General features: G+C 30.7%; 1 protein-coding gene across 2 annotated transcripts; it reads right to left on the bottom strand.

Annotated features, from left to right (window-relative positions):
• Positions 1–807: 807 nt before the first annotated feature.
• LOC139988645 (uncharacterized) lies at positions 808–18,887 on the bottom strand. 2 transcript variants are annotated; one of them, XM_072006295.1, is made up of 19 exons: positions 18,540–18,887; positions 15,349–15,654; positions 14,668–14,925; positions 13,933–14,080; positions 13,336–13,550; positions 12,660–12,812; positions 9,508–9,660; positions 9,233–9,370; positions 8,445–8,703; positions 8,169–8,341; positions 7,604–7,920; positions 6,774–7,354; positions 6,329–6,423; positions 5,156–5,493; positions 4,202–4,674; positions 3,740–4,064; positions 3,135–3,387; positions 2,686–2,815; positions 808–2,192 (listed from the first exon to the last, which is right to left on the bottom strand). In XM_072006295.1, the coding sequence occupies exons 1-19, from the start codon at positions 18,619–18,621 to the stop codon at positions 1,787–1,789; spliced, it is 4,803 nt and encodes a 1,600-aa protein (XP_071862396.1). In that variant the 5' UTR covers positions 18,622–18,887; the 3' UTR covers positions 808–1,786. The 2 variants fall into 2 exon arrangements, with proteins under 2 accessions (XP_071862396.1, XP_071862397.1); XM_072006296.1 differs by lacking the exon at positions 12,660–12,812 and having other exon boundaries at positions 18,540–18,886.
• Between the last annotated feature and the right edge of the window lie 1,635 nt (positions 18,888–20,522).

Below are 20,522 nucleotides of genomic sequence, written 5' to 3'. Positions count from 1 at the left end.
ATAATTAGATTTATTATTATTATTACTAGTACTGGCAGTAGTAATATGTTACTACTAACCCACATATATACCTAGCATTATATTATGCTATTATATATACATATATTACCACTATACACACACGTTTATACACACACATACACATATGTTATAAGTTTTATCATAAGTATACTTGTTAATAACTATTGATGTACAACTACTATAAAAGCAGTTTAGAATTACTTTATAAAATCTACCGTTGGATGCTTTCCTTGAAAGTTGAATACTATCGCCTACGTTAGCTTGTTAAAAATATGTATATCAATATTGAATTTTTTTGTGCGCAAAATAGATAGTAGTATACATTTATGAAACATAACGATTTAAAATGCTTTTACTGTAAATGAAATGGCAATTGAAATAAAATGTACATGTACGAGCACTTAAGAGAAGATTAATTTTTAGAAAATGTCTTTAAGCACGAAGTCGCAACTGAAGTTTGTATATTATAAAAATGTTATGATGAGTTTAAAGAATGGGAAGCATCTATTATCTACTGACATAGAAACTCCTTAATACGGATCTCACGTATAATATTATTGCTGATGGAGACTTACGCGTTTATAGGTTATAAATAGAGTTATATCAATATAGATTGACACGCAATTATGTATATTCTGTTAGCTATATTTTATTTTTTATCGATATTTTCCACCGCTAATCATGCTGTGGCTGTTTTGTGCAACCGGATAGCAGTGAATGCTAAAGATCTCTAATTCGTTAGCACTAGGTTATACATCTCATAAGGGAAAAAGGAATAATCAAATATTTAGGTGTGCAGCAAAAGAATACACGTATATTTACATTCTCGTATTATATGTAGGTATGCAGAATTTTTTAAATCTAATATGGACGATATAATATGTATATACATATGGTATGTGGTATATACCACCATATGTAATTACATATGTACATTACAATAATTGCGTAAATATTTTAGAAATCTTGTTACTTTTGACTTACAATTAGACAACTAGATATAGTGAGTATGATCGATTCTCTTGAAAATTGCTGTATACGTACATAAAGTATGATCACTAGCGATAGATCTATTGTTAAATATAGCGAAAAGAAACGTTTCGTTATTGAAACGTGTTATAAAACTGCGATTTTGATAAGGTACATATTTACAAAATACAGTAACGTGGAGAAAGTTAATTTAGAACGATTAATGTGATTTTATTTCGCTTTCTCACGTGTTCAAACTCACATATACCCTATGTACATATAAATCGATTTATTTACCGAAAATACAATGTGAAATTATTGCTCCATTCGTTATGATTCATTTTACATTTTCTACAGCTATTCCTGCCCGCCTTGGATACTTCTTTTTGCATGTTGGAAATTAAAAGTGAAAAGATACTATTTGAAAATTTCTGTGGAAAATTGCAATGAAAACATCGTACGGTAGATATAACAAACTAGTAACAAATATGTAATATAATCACTTTGTGACAGTTTACTCTTTTTTTTTAAAAGAGCGTACGATAAAATGATATTAATATATATTTAAATCTTAGTTACATTTATGAATATAATACCTTGCTTCCTTAAACTTGGATTAGGAAATTATAATCTAAAATAAGAGTGGAGAAATGAAAGTAACTTTAGAGTAATTAAAATAAAATATTAGCAATATAACGAAAACTGTACCAAAAAAATTTGTTAATACAAATATGAATTGAAATACGCGACAATTTGTCGGTAATTACGCACTTGCCTTTTTAAATCCCAAGAGTTATTAAAATTCGTATTGAGAAACGAAAATTATAATTTTTGCTACTGCACTTCCGGCAAAGATCGCATTATGATAAACTTCCATGCTTAAATCGAGTTCGATTTCCTGGGGGCCTTGTATGGTTCGTGTCATTACCAAAACAACCTGTGTTGGTGCAGGCCTTCTCAATGCGAAACATGATTCTGTGGCGCGTTGCACCCCAGGTGGTGCACGTGCTTCCAGGAATGCCATACTAAATTGTATCGTTGAGCTTGGCAGATGATATCCCTTCATTTTAAATAGTTCTTCCGGTCTGTTAGGTGCAATTGGTAACATGCTCACAAGAGTAATGAAATTGTATGAATAATGCGATGGTTGTCTAAGGCAAGGTGAATCGTTGATATGGCACGGCCACGATTTCACGCATCGGCTGAAATTTCAGTAATCAATTATATAATTGGTTTATACAAAAGTTACTTAATTATGTTATGTATATAGGTATTATATGTTATTATTTTCATAAATTATCTACATGATATGTATGTACATACGTATTATATATGCAGCGGATTCGGGAATTCAAAACTGATTAATAAATTGAAAAAAAGCTAGTAGAATTTAGTAAGAAATATTACATATATAAATCATAATCAAATTCATAATCACATTTATTATCGATTTTTAATGTTTTTATGTGTCCTGTATATGGAACTACGCTGCTTATGGAGCAAATCAGTTTGTTTTACTTGACTCATATTCAAAGAAAAGAATACTGTCGTAACAATCACACGTGTCATATTAGTCGTTGTTACTTTTATGTAGAACAATGTGACATTGAACGCTAACATATACAGACATATACATATGTATATTATGTAATAAGTAATATAAGGTATCGATATCGTAGAAACCAATATACTTACTTTTTTCTTTCATGATCACGGTGATATCCCACGGGACAGTTTATTTTATTGCAACGATAACCACCTCTAGTGTTGTGACAAATTTCATCTGCTCCTCTACAGACAGGTCCTGCCTGACACTCGTCGATATCTTGGAAAAGGTAACAAAGAATTAAATTTAAAAGAAATGACAAAAGTCACGTGTGTTATCAATTTTATCATCAAAGGAAAGTCAAGGACAGACGAAACAACTTGAGATTCAACTAATGACCCACATTTTCGATGACTAGGTCAAGTACAGATTATAAGTACATAACAATGAGATAATGGAGGTAGAACACGCTTTAATAAACGACCTCGAGAGTTCTCATCGAGTATACAATACGTTTTACTGGTCGAACCTTTAACAGTTAAGGATGAAAATTTTTACATAATTAAATTTAACAATTTGAAGATAACAACAAGCATACCTTCGCAAGTACGGCCGTTAAGTCCAAGTTTGTAACCATCTGGACATTTACAAGCATAACTTCCTGGTGTATTTTCACAAATTCCTACACACAAGTTGTTATTTTTGAACTCTGTACATTCATCGACGTCTGCGCAAGAACGATTATCAGCGTTTAACCTGAATCCGGGTTTACAGGCACATCTGTAATTACCCCACACGTTGAAACACATATGTTGACACAAACCAGGGGTCCTTTGGCACTCGTCAATATCCTAAAATTTTTAGAGATTTCATCATCTTATTAACAATAATTAATAATACAAATACTTTCCCCAATAAGTAAGAGGATGAATGAATAAAATTACGCTGTTCCTTTATTTTAACAAAAGATACGAATGAATGAAAAAATTCTTTTCTATTATCAACATAAACCAATTATCGTTTTTCAATATATATGATCACATCTTACGAGTAGGCGTAACTTACTGATTCACTCACGTATTTAAATCATAATTAATTATAAATAATCATTTTAAATGATAAAACATAATAGCTAGGAAAAACAAACATGTAAAAAGTAAAATTCTTCCAGCATTGGAAATAAAATTAATGTGAATAACTCACTTGACAATTACCGCCAGCAAAACCACCAATATTTTCAAAGCCACTTTCGCAGTTACATCGAAAAGAACCGACGGTATTTTCGCATTGACTGTTTGGTCCACACACATTATAAAGACTGCATTCGTCGATATCAACACAGTCTTTATTCGGTCCAGCAACGTGTCCTGGTGGACAAGTGCAAACATAACCACCTACTCTATTTTCACATGTTTGATCCGGAGTACATTCGTGAGTACCATTCGCGCATTCATCTATGTCAACACAATATTGCCCTGATGTTGGATCCAAAGTAAACCCATTACTGCATATTACTTTCAATACACACCTGAAATTTCAATATTAAACAATTATTGGGGAATTGAACTCAAAACTGCAGCACAGTTCTACGTTCTAAATTGTATATTACGTATTAAAATAATTTGCTAAATTGTAAAAAATAGATCGACCAACGTATTGATGTACCTATAAGATCCAAGAGTGTTCATACATCGCATTGTTCTACCACAAATATTCGGATCTTTCTGACATTCGTCTATATCCACGCATTTTCCTCCAGAACCAGCCTCAAACCCACGTAGACAACTATATGTTCCCTTTCCCGGGGTAGTTAATGAAGTAGGAGTAATGGTTGTAGATATGGATGTGGATATGGATGTGGATTTACTGGCCGTGGTTGTCATTAGCGTCGTTGGAATATCAATACGAGCCTGTGGTCCTGGCATACGTGGGTTACGGTCACATCGATAAGAGCCAAGTGTGTTCCTGCATTGATAACCCGGTCCGCAGTCGTGTGTACCGAGTAGACACTCGTCGTCGTCTTCGCAGATCTCAGTGGCGGCATTCAGAGTATATCCTGTACCACAAGATAGGTATCGAGTGCAAGTGTAGCTACCTATAGTATTATCGCACCTTTGACCTTGCAAACAACTATCTTCCTGTAACAAGATTTTCACATCTATTGTCACGTCTATTTAAATCTGATTTTCATCGAATTGTTTAATTTAGAATAATCTCAATTGAAAATAACTATTTTTGTTGACTTTTCTTGATTTTTGACAATAACGATTATCTGTGACATTGTCTAAAGAAAAATGATGAACATGCCCCAAAATTTTGCGTCGACTTGTAACATGTGATGAAGTGAGTGAAATGATTATAAAAATGAAAAATACTTCTTTAAGAAACATACTGATAGCTTTTTGATACAACTTTCTTAACGCAATGTCGAATATAAATTGAAGATATCATTAAGCAATTCTTTTTTATCGTACAAAGAATAAGTTATTCGTATCGAAAGCGAATAAAAACTCGTAAAATGCATATGCTGATGTTGAATATAAGTTTTAGTTCTATAATTCTATAAATCTTCCATAAAACTTATAAACTTAATACAATCGTCGGAAATATGTATTTTACCTGCGTTTGACATTCGTTAATGTCCACACAGGCTTGAGTTAAATTCTCACGCCTAAAACCAATTCTGCATTCGCACATATAGCTTCCCATGGTATTAATGCAGTCCTCGTTGCTACTACACGCGTCATCTATTTCCCTACATTCGTCGATGTCGACACAACGATTCTTAACGAATTTCGTTCCAGGGATACACTTTTTGCTTGATGGTGCTGGTAAGGCTGTCGTAGGCGGTTTCCTGATTCTCGGCTTCGGAGGTTTTGCGCAACTATAACCACCCGGTTGATTATAGCAAACTTCACCTACGCAAGAGTCCAAACCTTCCGCGCATTCGTCGATATCTATCAAATACGATAATTTATCTATCATCAATAATTTGTTCGAAAGATTCGAAATATTTAACGTTTTTGCAATAAAACTGTCAATGAAGTTGAATAATAATTGTTACTTTTCTATTTATTTATAATTCTAACACGTCTAATAATAAGTAAGTAGTAAATAATTACTATAACTGTACAATATAGTTATTGTTGGATTACTCTGGCATGAAAATAAAGTTTTAATAACAATGATCATTTAAAATAAACTATTTGTAAGTATGTTGTTGTTTACATACAAATCCATGGCAAGTCATATAACGCGACGATTGTTAAAAAATTACTTTTGCTGTAATACCTATTAAGTATATTAAATGACCATTATAATACATGCTACATGCTTTCACTTCATGTTTAGTCAAGAAATTTAACAAATTGATGTTAATTATAAATAAATAAAATGGAATTGATCATTGATGGGATTTTATCGCAATCTTATAACACTTGCACACATAAAACGAGCAATAACAAAACATATCACGAGTTACTATACTATATTATATTACAAAAATAATATGCACATTATAACAAAAATGAGCTTAAACCGTACACTATGCTTCACATGCAATAAGCGAACAAGGATACTGTTTTAAAATATTTCGTAATATATCAAACTTTCGATGTTCAATTCAAAACTTGTCAATTTCCATTCTGAAAAAAGTTATAAATCATTACAAATTAATTTTTGTTTTATGTAGAGAGAGAGAGAGAGAGAGAGAGGGAGGGAGAGAATACTATAATACTTTAACAACAATTTTAAGTAAATTCAATTCGAAAATTAAAATGTAGTAAGATATACCTGTGCACCTTCTTAGTCGAGGATGATATCTGAAGCCGGAAGGACAAGCAGGTTTCTGACGTTGACGCTGCTCAAACGATGTAGGTCTTTCACATCTAAACACAATACGATACGGATACGATTTATTAATTTTATAGAATTATTTAACCACATTGTGTGCTTAAGTAAATTCCTCGATTACATAACGGTCATATTATATAATAAAATCATGTAAATAACAAAGAAAATTCTCTAAAAATTTTAAAGCACTTCATAAGATCATGCGCATTTGTATACGTTTGTTAATAGATACATATTATTCACAAAAGTTATTTAATTTCTATTAACTGAAAAGCTAGAAAATAATGGTGACTATGCTGCAGATTGAAATACATCTTAATTTCTTTTTTCCCTGATGTAATGCTGTAAAACTTAAAATTCAAAATATTAAGTTAATAATATAGACCTGTAAGTTCCAGGTAGATTGAAGCATTTTTCAAAAAGTCTAGTATCACATTTGTATTGGCCACGAACGCATTCGTCGATATCTTCGCATCGTTTAGTAGTTAAGGAGTATTGATAACCCGATGGACAGGACGGTAATCTAGTCAAACATTCGAAGCTGCCGTTTTTATTAACACAATACTCATGTAATTCTAATCGACAAGTGTGCAGATTTTCCAAGCACTCGTCAATATCGACGCAGCTACCATTGGAAGATCGATTGTAACCGCTGCTGCAAGGCGGTATTAACTCGCACAAAAAGGAACCATTTGTGTTAACGCATTTATGAGTGCCCTGTGGACAATCGTGTCTGCCTAAAAGACACTCGTCGACATCTTGACAACCCTTTGTCGCTGTATTAAAATACCAGCCAGTGGTACATAGTGGCAAACACATAAAACTGCCTGGGCTATTATGACATTGCTCGTAGTCTCGACAACTCAGACTTGCTGCGCACTCATCAATGTCCACACATTCTCCGCTTTTTATGTCTCTAGCATATCCGAGTTTACACGGTTCCGAAAATACGTGACCATCCATATTCTACAAAATAAATTACACGGATATTTTTTAAGAGTTTAGATCGTTTATAACTGTGAAAGGAAAACGCCATTAGTTATCCAGAAAATTTAAAGTGTGTAATAGCTTCGTGACAAAAACTGAAGAAGAAAATTCAAAGATGTAAACGAATATACATACATAATGTATTTAAATTTAATATAAAATAAATTTTGAATTTATAATAAAATAGATTTTTATTTTATATATTTTATTTTATATATTAATTAATACCTGCATTATATGGTTCTTCTTAATATCTAATAGCCTGTTAATTGTTGTTGAACTTGTTGTTGTTGTTGTTGTTGTAAATGCTTCACAGATATAAGAACCGTTCGTATTAACACAAAACTGAGTCGATACATTACAAGAATGTAATCCAAGTGCACACTCGTTTATATCTTGACAAGATTCTTTACTCGAGTAATAACTATTGTTATACAACTGAAAGCCAGACGGACATACTGGAGAACATCTATATCCACCTTCGAAATTTATACATTGTTCACCGATTCCACAATTTGATAAACCATTGCTACATTCATCGACATCTGCCGAAAGAAGAAATTATAACAAAGTTAAAAACAATTAATTAAGTTTATTAATATAATACAACATGATATAATATGATATAATATGATATAATATGATATGATATAATATGATATAATATAATATAATATATATAATAGAGATAACACTAATTTTTTGTCAAATGGAACGTTATTAATTATTTTAATGAAAATGTTCACATGAAAAAATACATAAGTAAATAAACAAAATTTTAATACTCTTATACCGATACAATCTAGACTTCGTTGATCAAATATAAAACCTCTCTCGCACTTCCTTGTTTCATTAACAATTGGAAAGATCGAACTTAGTAATTTATGTCCCCTTTTATAGGAATAAGCATGAATATCTTCAACCTTTCCACGTAAATTCACATCTTGGTGACGTAATAGTTCGCATCTAATTAAATGAAATATAATAAAAATATGTACGCATATCGATGATTAATATTATTAATTGCTACATAAAATTTTTATATGAAACCATCCCTTAAAAAACGTACCTATAACTACCTATGTCATTAACACATTGTTCTGTATTTTCACACGAATGTAATTGTTCTTTACATTCGTCCACATCGATACACGCTTCCCTGGAATCATTTATCGGCTTATATCCCGCAGGACAAATCAATGGCTTATCATTTGAAAACGGAGATTCAGAATGATTCAGAGACAAGCATTCGTAACCACCTACCATATTTTTGCAGGTGGTATTTGAACTTGGACAAGGATTATCAGAGCCAGAGCATTCATCCACATCTACAAATGTAATACATATATATGAACAGAATAAATAAAAGGGTGCAATATTTTATAATAACAATTATATTTCAATAGTAGTCTTTAATAGAATCATCACGTTTTAATTTTTCGATTAAAATTCCAAAAATTGTATGGAATGGTTATTACATATTAGAAATAACGTATCTATTTGGAAAGAGGATTAAGAAGATAAAGAAAATTGTCTAAATAAAGAAATGATAAAGTATTAAACAGATGTATAAATTCTTACTCACATGCAAGTAAGATACATGCTGAATCAACGAAAATTCACGTAATAGCGTTCGAGGTAAAATATTTTCAAACATTCAATTAATTAGTGTTAAGATGTAAAAGAAAGTTTGTGCATGCACATATCTCATATTTATAGAAGGGCATAAAAATATCAAAGGAGAAACTTCCTGTTGATGTAATAAATAGCCTATCATTAGAAATATCAAACAAGTAAAACATATTCGATTGAATAATAATCACATTAATAAATCATAGAATGCTTGAAAATAGTTACCTATGCAGGTACCCAAATTAACACTGTAAGTAAATCCTTCATCACATTTTACGTCACATTCGTAAGCACCATCGATATTACGACATTCTTCTGTACCTTCCAAACAGCTATGAATACCTTCTACACATTCATTCACATCTATAAAAGGAAACAAGAGTAGGTTGATATCTTTCTTTTTTATTACAAAGAAATCACAAAAAGTGTGTGTCATTATGATAAGTTTCACCCTTACATTTTCACATTTAAGTTAACATTTTAAATTATACAATAAATACCTTCGCATTGCTGTGACAATTTATTGAATTTAAATCCAGCGGGACAAGATTTTATTCCCTTCATTTCTAGACAGCTAAAACTGCCTTGGGTGTTAACACAAAAATTTTTCTTTCCGGAGCATGGTTTCGATAATACAAGACACTCATCGATATCTGAAAAACAACATTGAAATTTGATAATATACGTCCACAAAATAGTATTTTATATAAAATATCAATTTACAAATGCTAACATATATATAACATGTTCTTGCCGTAATAAAAAATTGCAAAGATAATCTAAATTCTCGTTGATCTAATGTAACTCAAATTTTTGAAATTTAATTAATATTGTTACAGATGAATAACATCCGGCCTCCACCTGCGTTATTTCAATTCTACCAAACGGAAACAAAGGTGTCCTTATCCAAAATTTGTTTTTATCTAAATTTTATCAGAATTTATCTAAACAATGAGACAGCCGCGATTATGCTAGGATATCAGTTCCGATAAACATCTGGTGGATACCGTTCTTGGAAATCTATACATCTTCCATATTCGTACAATAAACTTCTTAAACCACCTTGGCCACGTAGAGTTTCGAGATTTTCACAGTATATGTATAAGGAGGCGAAAAATTGTGCTTCTTGGATAGAACGATTACGAAAAGTGTCATCGTGTTGCTTCGCAACATGTTCGTTAAGGGCTAGTATAGTGGAATCGGGTTAAAGTTCCCTTTCGATTAACATTAACCCTTGGACATCCGTAAGACGGTCTAAATATTCTACTTTTGTGCGGTATTTCTGCAAGCTATTCTTAGTCTTCGCTTATTTATTAGCGACATATCCACTTGTAACGTAACAATCTCTTGAATGCAATACATATGCCTGTGTTATATAAATTAATGCATAAAATAATTTAACCGAATTATTTAAACCTTAACATTTAAGCCCACAATCCTGTATAGCGTACAATGTACAACATAGTGGAACGTACTTACATTTTACTAATCAAAGTTACACGAAGCCTTACTAACATTTTCTCCGACTCCCTGATTTTCCATCGGGTTCGTTCACACGTCTCAATACAGAACAAATTTTTCCAAGCCAGTGGCTTCTCGATTTCCCATCGGATTCGTCAATGAAAATTAAATCTCTCTTGTGACTCTCTGATCTCAACATCAGATTCGTTTGCACTTTCTTCAATTTTCTAACACCACCTCGGCTTTGATTTCGCATCGAATTCGTCTGCAACCTCTTTGCCTTTAACTCCCTGATTTCGCATTGGGCTTGTTCATAAAATTGCACCCTTCTGCGACCCACTGACCTAGCGTCAAGTTCGTCCTCGCAAACAATAATCCTGGCGGCTACCTGAACTCGCGTCAGCTCCGTTCGTACACTTGTTACACTTGTTACACGTATTCCCACGAAATACCCTCGCGGTGCTCGAAACCCCGACTCGTAATGATATAATAAAAAGTAAATTATGACTGCAAAACATTAATTGAAAAATTAAAAATCGACAAAATAAATAAAAATTAAATTCTTCAACGTACTGTTATACACAGTTCGGAAAGATTAGGGACCCAAAAACGACAGAAACACTTCATATCGTAGTATCAGCATCGGCACTTGGGCATATTTTTAACCTCGTTTCAAAGCATTATGTTAAGTATCATTCCGCAAGGCTAGCAGAACTTCGCTTCTGATGTCAGCTGCTGTCTCAAAACACATACCAAACACGGATATAAAAACTATCGAATGATCACCGGGAAGAGTTCATTCATAAATCGTCAAATATCATGTAATTCATATTCATCAAATATAATAGAGTATATAACTTGTATATTGTTTGTCAAGGACCGAGTTTGTTAAGAATATACATCTAAAAGCCCAAAACATTTGCCTTCGTAAACCTGAACGGTATCCGGATGTCGAACAACTTTTCTAGGAAATTTTATCGATTCCTTGCGAGAAATTTTCAAATTCTCCAACCCTGACTCAGTTGGGAAGCTGCGCCATAACAGTACCTATGATACTTGGTAATTGTTTTACAGCAATAAAATGCTTGATCCTCGAATGTCTCAAGTACTTTAAATGTAAGTAAGATAAATTAAATAAATTCTAAAAGAAAATCTACATACATACTTACTGTAGATCGCCAGCTACAAAAAACTTTAAAAAAGGATAATATCTTCTTACAAACAATTTATAGAGCATTTACTTCTATAATTACCGTCACTAGTAACTGCATAAATACGATTAAGATCCGATATAGACGAAAGACTTCTTTGTGTATGTATAGAATATCATACTTCATTTATTAATACTATAATAGTAAGGTAAATAAAAAAGAATCTGTTATGTACTTTGATATTTTAATTTTAAAATGATATGCCAGTAAAAGAACGCTAGGAATAATAACTTATGGCTTGTATTAGCAGTATTAAAGCTAAAATCAATGATACTTATTAAAGTAATTTCAAGCACATTTCTATGTATAGAAAATTTTACCATATATTTTATAAACCCGAGAAGTACATTATCTTCGCGTATATTACTTTATTAAAATATAAAAAAACATACACACTCTATACAGAAATCACTTAGATACGTGAAATATATCCTTTGTAATTCTGAATAGGTTAAATAATATACTTATGTATGCATATATATACATATATACAGGGTGTCCCACACAACTGGAACAGGCCGTATCTCCTAAACGGTTAGGGATAGAAGAAGATGTCATAAGTGGAAGTTAAATAGTAACAGGCGATGCATAATATACAACTAATTTTATGCACTTTTATGCATCGACGCATCAGAAAAATGCAACTGCACTTTTTTTAATGTGGAAACCTATATTTTTGTACTGCAATCGATGCAGTTCCTTGTGCTCTACATAAAAGTACTAACATATTTATGCCCTAAACTTATTCATTAGGAAGTTATCGAAGCTAAAAGTTCTCTGAATTATTTCAACCTTGTAATGGAACATAACATAGATACTCTGGAACACTTGCCGAGAGACTATATATATAAATTATTTATACGTATATATCCAATCCAAAAGATTTAAATATGTAAATTAGATATATTGAAAATAGATATTATAAAATAAATAATTGAAAATTTGCTCTTAAACAATTAGAAAATTAAATAGATTCGAACCTGTACAAAAACCTGTAGCGGCTTCCCACTGGTATCCAGGAGGACAAGTATCCTCTTCGTATCCAAGTTTATGTTTGGACGTGCACGTATAAGATCCTATATTATTCTCGCAGTGACCAGGGCATGCTCCTTTTTCTATACACTCGTTCACGTCTAAGCGATGGGACACACAATGCCAACAAAAGTAAGCAAGAACAGAAGCGAAATTGCAGTGCATCATTACAAAAAGAAAATGAAGCTCATATCATTAAGCAAACATAAAATATGCTTGAAAGTGAATTTAGAACTCATAAAACATTAAGAACTTAACGTCAAAGGATATAAAATGAATTATTACTTACTACAGATTAATTAGATATTCAAATTTAATTTCGAAAAATGTATTACCATGTATATATTGTATGTATTACATTTATTTACATTGTAATACATATTATACGTATTACATGTATGCACATACAATATATATATATTTATTTATTTATTTATTTATTTGTAAATCAACTTATAATATATATATATATTATTAAATAATATAAATTATCTTTTATATATATATTATAAGTTAATTCATAAAAATAATTCACTGTTAATATGGTTAGTTTCAATTCTCTTTATTGACATTTGAGAAATATTAATAATAATAGTTTGATTTTAATATCTCTCTCATACTCACCGTCACACACTTGATTGGTAGCATTGTAACGATAACCAGTGGGACAAAGAGATGAAAACTCGTTATCATCCTCAGGAATTGTACTTTTGTTTTCCGATGATTTAGGTAAACAAGAACGTTTATCCTTCGCCAGTACGTAATCGGGATTGCAGCTACACGTAACTGCAACTCCATTGTCCGTGCAGCGTTGTTCACATGGATTGCTCGATTTGCATCTAGATCATATACGATTGCACAATTACATAGTATAATTGAACAACAAAAATATGCTGTTTTCTTGTAAAATATTCGATAAATGAATTAATATCTTGGAAGATCGGTGTTAGGACAATTGTTTGAGCAATTGTAAACATACATATATATTTGGATTTGGATTTGGATTTGGATTTGAATTTGGATTTGGATTTGGATTTAATAATGATACAATTATTTTATATCGGGTTGCTATAGATAGTACTGAAACGAATGGTAAATTAATTTTATAAATTCAGTAGATATTATATAATGAATATTTATCAAAATGAATAATATTATAAAATTTGCAGAAGTAAAATATAATATATGTATATATATAAATATCTTATAAAGCTTTTATACCTGTCAGTAGGTAAGTCTTGACTACAAGTTTTTCCATCTTCTAGTAGAGTAAAGCCTTCGTAACATTTGCAATAATAAGATCCCGGCGTAGGGACACAAATGTCAGAACACAATAATCCCTTCATAAGTTGACAGATGTCATCTAGTGCTGTAAATTAATGTTATGACATTGAATTTCTGTTATAATCGTTGTTATATTAATTTTAAGTCGACTGGTAAGTAATGTCGAATTTTTTGTTTATAATTTTATTTTTTTATTTCTCAATCACATATTATTCGTGATTTCATCTAATTGTTTTCCTATGCCGCAAAGATTTGAATATATCTTTCTAAGTGAATCGTTGATTTATCTTCGAGATGCTAATTTCAAAACATTTCCACATATGAATACTTGGTACTAATTTTTAATCACACAACAGTTTTCTTGTTACTTCCTTAAAATATTTTTAAAGGATACGGTTATAATAAATTTCTCCGCCGCAAGTGACAACAAAAACAGCAAAACTCTTTTTGTGATACAATCACTCAAGGGACTCTCAATGTAAGATAATAAAAAATTACCTTGTAAACAAATAAAATATGGACATAGAAGATGAGATATGTTGGAATAGAAATCTTCAGCAGTATTTTCCAATCATTTTAATGATTGATGATGGGCTTTCATAATGTAGGAACTAAATATAAAAACATGATCGATTTTGAAGTTTTAGGATTTTATTGAATATTTCTACTTACGAGGCGTAGGTAGCGATGGGGAAAAAGACGTCGAGGCCAATGTTTCAGTAGATAATGAAGAAGTCGATGTTGATGGAAATGAAGTTGATTCAGTATCGGTAGTCTCACTGAACGACGTTGCCTTTGTAAGATCTGTGGTAGAAGTTGATGTACTCGGTGACGCTTCGTAACAACATTCCAAAAATGCAGGATCCCATGGATTCCCAAATGTAAATTTCTTAAAAGCGCATCCTTGTCCCATAGATCCAGTTAAAATACCTTTGATGGAATTTCAAAATTAATGAAAAATGATTAATGAAGAAAAAGAATGGCAGAATAAAAAAAACACTGGTTCTAATGTGGATTATTAAATTATAATTTTGACACCGTTATTTAAATTATTAAATTTTTTTTTTCATTAATTATATGATACTGTTTCAATATGGATCAATATATCTAAAGAAAATGATTAGTAGATCTAATAACGATATGATCAAAATAAATATGTAGTCAATATTATTATGGCGCATCTCAAGATGTGAAATATTAAAATTGAGAAAAATAAAATCATAGTTAAAAAAGTACTTTTTTCTTTACTAAAAGTTTTTGCTGTTATTATTCATAATATACCTCGCATATAAAGAAGTAAATAAAAAATAAAGAGACATAAATACCAAAAAATTATATGAATATGTAAATTACCCAGTTTACAAGCTTCGCAACAGTCACGGTGATAATCACCCGGCCCTGAACGTTTACTTTTGGTATCAGAAACACACGCTAAACCAGCATGCGCATCTAATTTTCCTTTCTTGCATTGTTCTTCGTGATACGCTCTCACGCAACAGATGTCCACAGCCTCTAAGCAAAGACCTTGTTCGACTGTCGGCACTCCAGACACTGGCCCTGTGAACCTTTCGCACCTTAGGCCTTCCAAAGCCCACGAAGTACCAAGCCCACAGCATTTTTCAAATTCTGCTTCCATCCTAGCTTCGCTGAACAACGCCTCTATTACACAAACAAAATATAGTTCTCTTAACAAATTTCTTTAATAACAATTATATCGGTCTTTATAATTCTTTCTTCTTCATAACTTAAACCTTTTTTTCATTTTCCTTGAGAATATAAATGACTTCACCAAATGTTCACGTTGTATTATATTATAACAACTATTTCCGTCGATAAAACAATTAAGGCATCAGAAACGTTAATACTTTTAATCTCAAACATTTAACAAATTTTGCCTGAAACAACTGAAAATCCCGCTTTGATCGTCATTTTTGAAACTATTATGAATGGAAATAAGTGTAAAGTATAAAAAATAATTATTTTTGATGATAAACTTATGACGTAAAATTATATCTTATTTGTCTATCGTTTTCACAAACTCTCGACAGAATTTAAGTCTATTGTGAAATCGTAAAATCCTTCCTGACGCTGCCGCATGTAAAGCGATAAGAAGAACAATTGTAGATAGATAACTATTTCTTACCAATCTTTGTTATTTAATTTTTACTCGTAATTCGTTTCATATGATATGTTACATTTAATTTGATATGAAAAAAATATCCCAACTGATGACATACCACATCTATTCGTATATACATATGTATAAGTTTTATTTAAAACTTACCTACTAATATAATTTTATGCTAAACTAAACTAAAGCTAACCAGGTTTCAATTTCATCTATGTGCTTATCATATTCATACAACAACACTTTTGTTTTTAAATAAAAGATTTTAAATGTAGATCTTAAATGATTAGATTGAATAATATGATATGTTTGATATACTCGTAAATATGTATAATGTAATATAAGGGTACTCTCTATTTAACTCTATTGTATCTTTAAACGAATTCAATCATATGAGTCATACGAATTAAGTTTTTCAGATATAATGCATTTTCATTATATTATTAATAAAGAATTAACAATATAATCCTATATAATCTTAATAAATATATTGCTATTAGTTTATTACGATTATAGTTCGAATTTACTGTCATTAGTACAGATTGAAGTGACATCACAATTGCATAATTCTAATAAATTTTCTAATATTGAAAATTTCTTAACATTTTCAATGGACATTCAATAGTTTATTTCATTTAATTATCAACTTTCTAGACGTTACACTGTACATATGTATACATATGTATACGAGCATCTAACTTTATACGAAATTTCTTTAATATTAAAATGCGCTGTGAATTTTAACATTTGATATTAGAAAATATCAACAAATACAAAATAAATACAAGGAAATATTAATTTATCGTTCATTTCTTCGTTCAAAGTAATTAATATTGTTGTAGTATTATATTCCTTATCTTCTTATAAGGAGAGATATACCTACATTATTTTCGCTTGGATATATATTTATATTCTATGCATTACTATGCAGTGGTAAAAGCAATTCTTCTTGCAGTGTTTAAATAATAATTAAATAATAATAAATCAATGAAGACCATATATAACGAGTAATAACAAAACCATAATTTGTTTAATGATAAGAATGGAACTAGTGCATACGTATGTTTCCTTGTTATTCCATTGGAAAACTACGCAACCTTTTCTGAATGTCACATCTTTGCGATTTTTTTTTTATTATTATTTAATTTGTACTTTGCAATTTGTCCAGTTGGACATTCGGTAAATTTTTTTAGCTTAGCGATATTTGACACTAATTACATAGTTATATAAATTCCGAATTCAATCCAGAAAAAGATTCTTATCTTTATTTAAGCGTTTTAGAGTTGTTTATATGGATAATATTTATTTCGAATAGGACAAAATATGTTTAAAAAATATTAAATATGTTTAAAAAATATTATTAAAAACATTCAACATATTCATTTATAAATATGATAGATTCTAAGCTATGCAAGTAGTTACTATTCGTTTATTATTTACTCTTGAACCCAGAACTATGTGTCCCTCTACTCTTAAGTATTCATTCTATTTAATTTCCCTATCCTTTCTCATCGTTAATATTACCATAAACATCTCTAAACTGTAAACTATCCATCCTAAAAATCCACCGAACGTTACTTTACGCGTGTCAACTTCACATCAATTCACTTATCAATTCTAAGAAAGCGATCTCTCTAACGCGTATTCAGTTTGTCATCTCTCTACGAACAAGGAATCTAATATTTAAATAAATAGAATTTACTTAATTTCCTTTTCCATAATTGACAATTAGCTGGATTAAAACATACTTATTAGGCATATTAAATAACTCAAAGATTATTATTCTTCAAGATTAAGATATTGTTTTAATTAGAATATCAGGCTGAACATTTTGATGCACATACATCATAGTCATGACCCATTTTATCCCATTATGTATTTATCATAGTCATCTAGTAAAATTGGAAGATTTGTCTTTATTCTCCGTTATCGATGAAAGAACGCGTGTTCCACGAAATTTCTTTCCTTTTTATAAAATTTATAAAATAAATAGAAAACAACATCTGCCTGAATGATAAACAAGGAATTCTCCAAGTTCTTCGTTTCTTCCTTTCTAGCTACAAATCATTAAAAGTATCGTAAAAAACATGATTCGAAGGAAAAATGTATGATTAATAGATTTAGATTATCTAATCGTTTACGTTTTTAACAACTAGGTACATTCTCATCGTCATATTAAATAAAATGGAAACAACACAGCAGATAGAAGAAAATGCATTGTTTATGCTAATAGTAAATGGAGCGAAAAAAAGATCTAAGTCTAGATAAAAAATTTACGTTTGAATGCAGGCTCTGCGCTATCGATTATTTCGATCATTATTTGGATGATCCAAAAACAAATCAATAATTAATGAAATAAAATCGATTTTAGGAATAAAAACTTATTTTCAAATAAAATTCTTAACATGAAAGATACCTCGCTTTTGTAGAGAAAATTGCTCCAACCGAATGACCAGAAGTAGAAAGAAAATCGCACATAGATCGACGAATCGGATCATCTTCTTAAAATTCCCATAAAACGAACTGGTTTCCGCGTACAAATATCACAATCTTTCAAACTGTCACGATCTTTTTCTTAATTTGTCTGTTTGTCGTTGCCAGTTTGAGTTTGAGTTGGAATCGTTTACTTGAAAGTGAAATATCGTTCTTCTTTGTTGTCGGATGCGTTCCGAGCAAACGCTCGACATGCATTAAAGCGTTCAGTTTGCCGGTAGCACGGTTTTCTCCTCTGCACCTTTCTATGTGCATCTCATTTCTTGAATTATCCCACTCTATCTTACGATACGATTCCTTTTCCCGTCTGCGCTCTGTCCCTGTTTCGTGTGCGCGCGCATAAATATCAGACTGATTTCGTCGTTAGTAACGGCGCCGATTGAAAACTTGCTCAAAACTTCGCCCCAACAAGATCCTTCGATTGTTTTCTCTTTTATTTCTTTTCTTATCCTTACTATTTATATCTTCATCTAAGTTGTTTCACTCGTGATAAATAATTTTAACTCTTTTTAACATTATGTAATTTGGAAATTCCATGTTTTTCTACTATTTATCGTTATATAAATATGTGTACATGTATATGTACTTTTTAATACACTGTTACAGTGTATTTAAACTTGAAAAATTTGTTGACAATTACTAGTTTTTAATAAAGTTAGTTTTTCTGGATCTGAAAATGACAAGGGAACTAGGTCATTAATAAACAAAATTCTCGTTATATAGTTCTAACAGTATGAAAACCGAAATTCTTGGATTTTATTAACTTTAACTGAATTGTTACTTTGCATTTAAATATGCATAATATGCGCCTGTATACATATTAATAATATATGTACAAGAACTTTAGTTCCATTACTACAACGTAATATATATGGGTGCCTCTTTTTCAAAAGAAAATCCCCCTCCGTAAGTTTCAAGAGTGTGTTGATCATCATCATAGTACTAGTGACTTCTTCGCGGCATGTGTTCCCGGTTCGATGTCAGCATCAGAGATCCTTTTTTTGTCGGTGTTCCGTGAACAGTAGACGCTTTGTTGATCTCGCAAATTTCCGTACCACTCTCATGCCGGCCATCCGTGTCGTCCTTCGTTCTCTTTGGAATACATATCTTCAAATGTTTTATCTCTATATATTTCTGTGTATCGATTGAAAATCAAAATCAGATAGCCAATATTAATACCAATTTCCATCGGAAGTCAGTCTTACGAAATCATTTTATTTTCTTTATTCAAAATTTATTAACCAATGTCCCACTAATCTACTAATTATTTAAAATGATCTGTTATAAAAGAATCTATTAATTCTTATATAAATTAATTCTTTTCTTAATTTTTTTTGTAGTATAAGTAGTTAAAATGTTTAAGTATTTAAACAATATATAGTTATAAAAACTCTGTTGCTTATATATTTTACTGTTCGGATGCCTGCTAAGCATTCAAATCCAAGTCAATTCGTATATATGAATATGTAACGCGTTGTGTGGCGCGTTAGCATTATATCATCACATAACTTTCAATGAGCTTAAATATATTAGGTAAAAGTACAAGAAGACTATTCGTGATGATTAAGTATAAGTTAAATATAGAATGTAACACGCGCAGTGTGCACGTGAAAGTTTTCTAAATTTACTTTATTACACTTATGTAATTAAATTTTCAAATACGTATGTATTGAAGGAAACTATTATTGTAAGAATATGTTTTATTGGAACTGATTTTCCTATTAATTCATATATAGAGAGATCAGAAAATAGAGAGATCAGATACACATAAAATTCATTTTCTCATAGAACAAACGTAAATAATAAAAACATGATAAGTATATAACGATATAGTAATATAAATAATAAATAAATAACAATGATAAAAGCATAATACAACTTTGTGGTTGATGCAACGTAAAATAAT

The sequence above is a fragment of the Bombus fervidus genome, chromosome 7 (assembly GCF_041682495.2).
Source record: "Bombus fervidus isolate BK054 chromosome 7, iyBomFerv1, whole genome shotgun sequence".
NCBI classification, from domain to species: domain Eukaryota; kingdom Metazoa; phylum Arthropoda; class Insecta; order Hymenoptera; family Apidae; genus Bombus; species Bombus fervidus.
The sequence above is the reverse complement of the archived record's forward strand: the minus strand, read 5'-3'. Positions and strand labels throughout refer to the sequence as shown.

Bases quoted from the DNA above. Each gene is read 5' to 3' on its own strand.
- LOC139988645 (XM_072006295.1), bottom strand. From the start codon at position 18,621: ATGATCCGATTCGTCGATCTATGTGCGATTTTCTTTCTACTTCTGGTC. The intron at 13,551-13,932 runs GTATAAAAGCTT...TATATGATCTAG, and splicing joins CAAGACTTACCTACTGACAG to ATGCAAATCGAGCAATCCAT. The intron at 12,813-13,335 runs GTGAGTATGAGA...CCCATCGCTTAG, and splicing joins TACCAATCAAGTGTGTGACG to ACGTGAACGAGTGTATAGAA.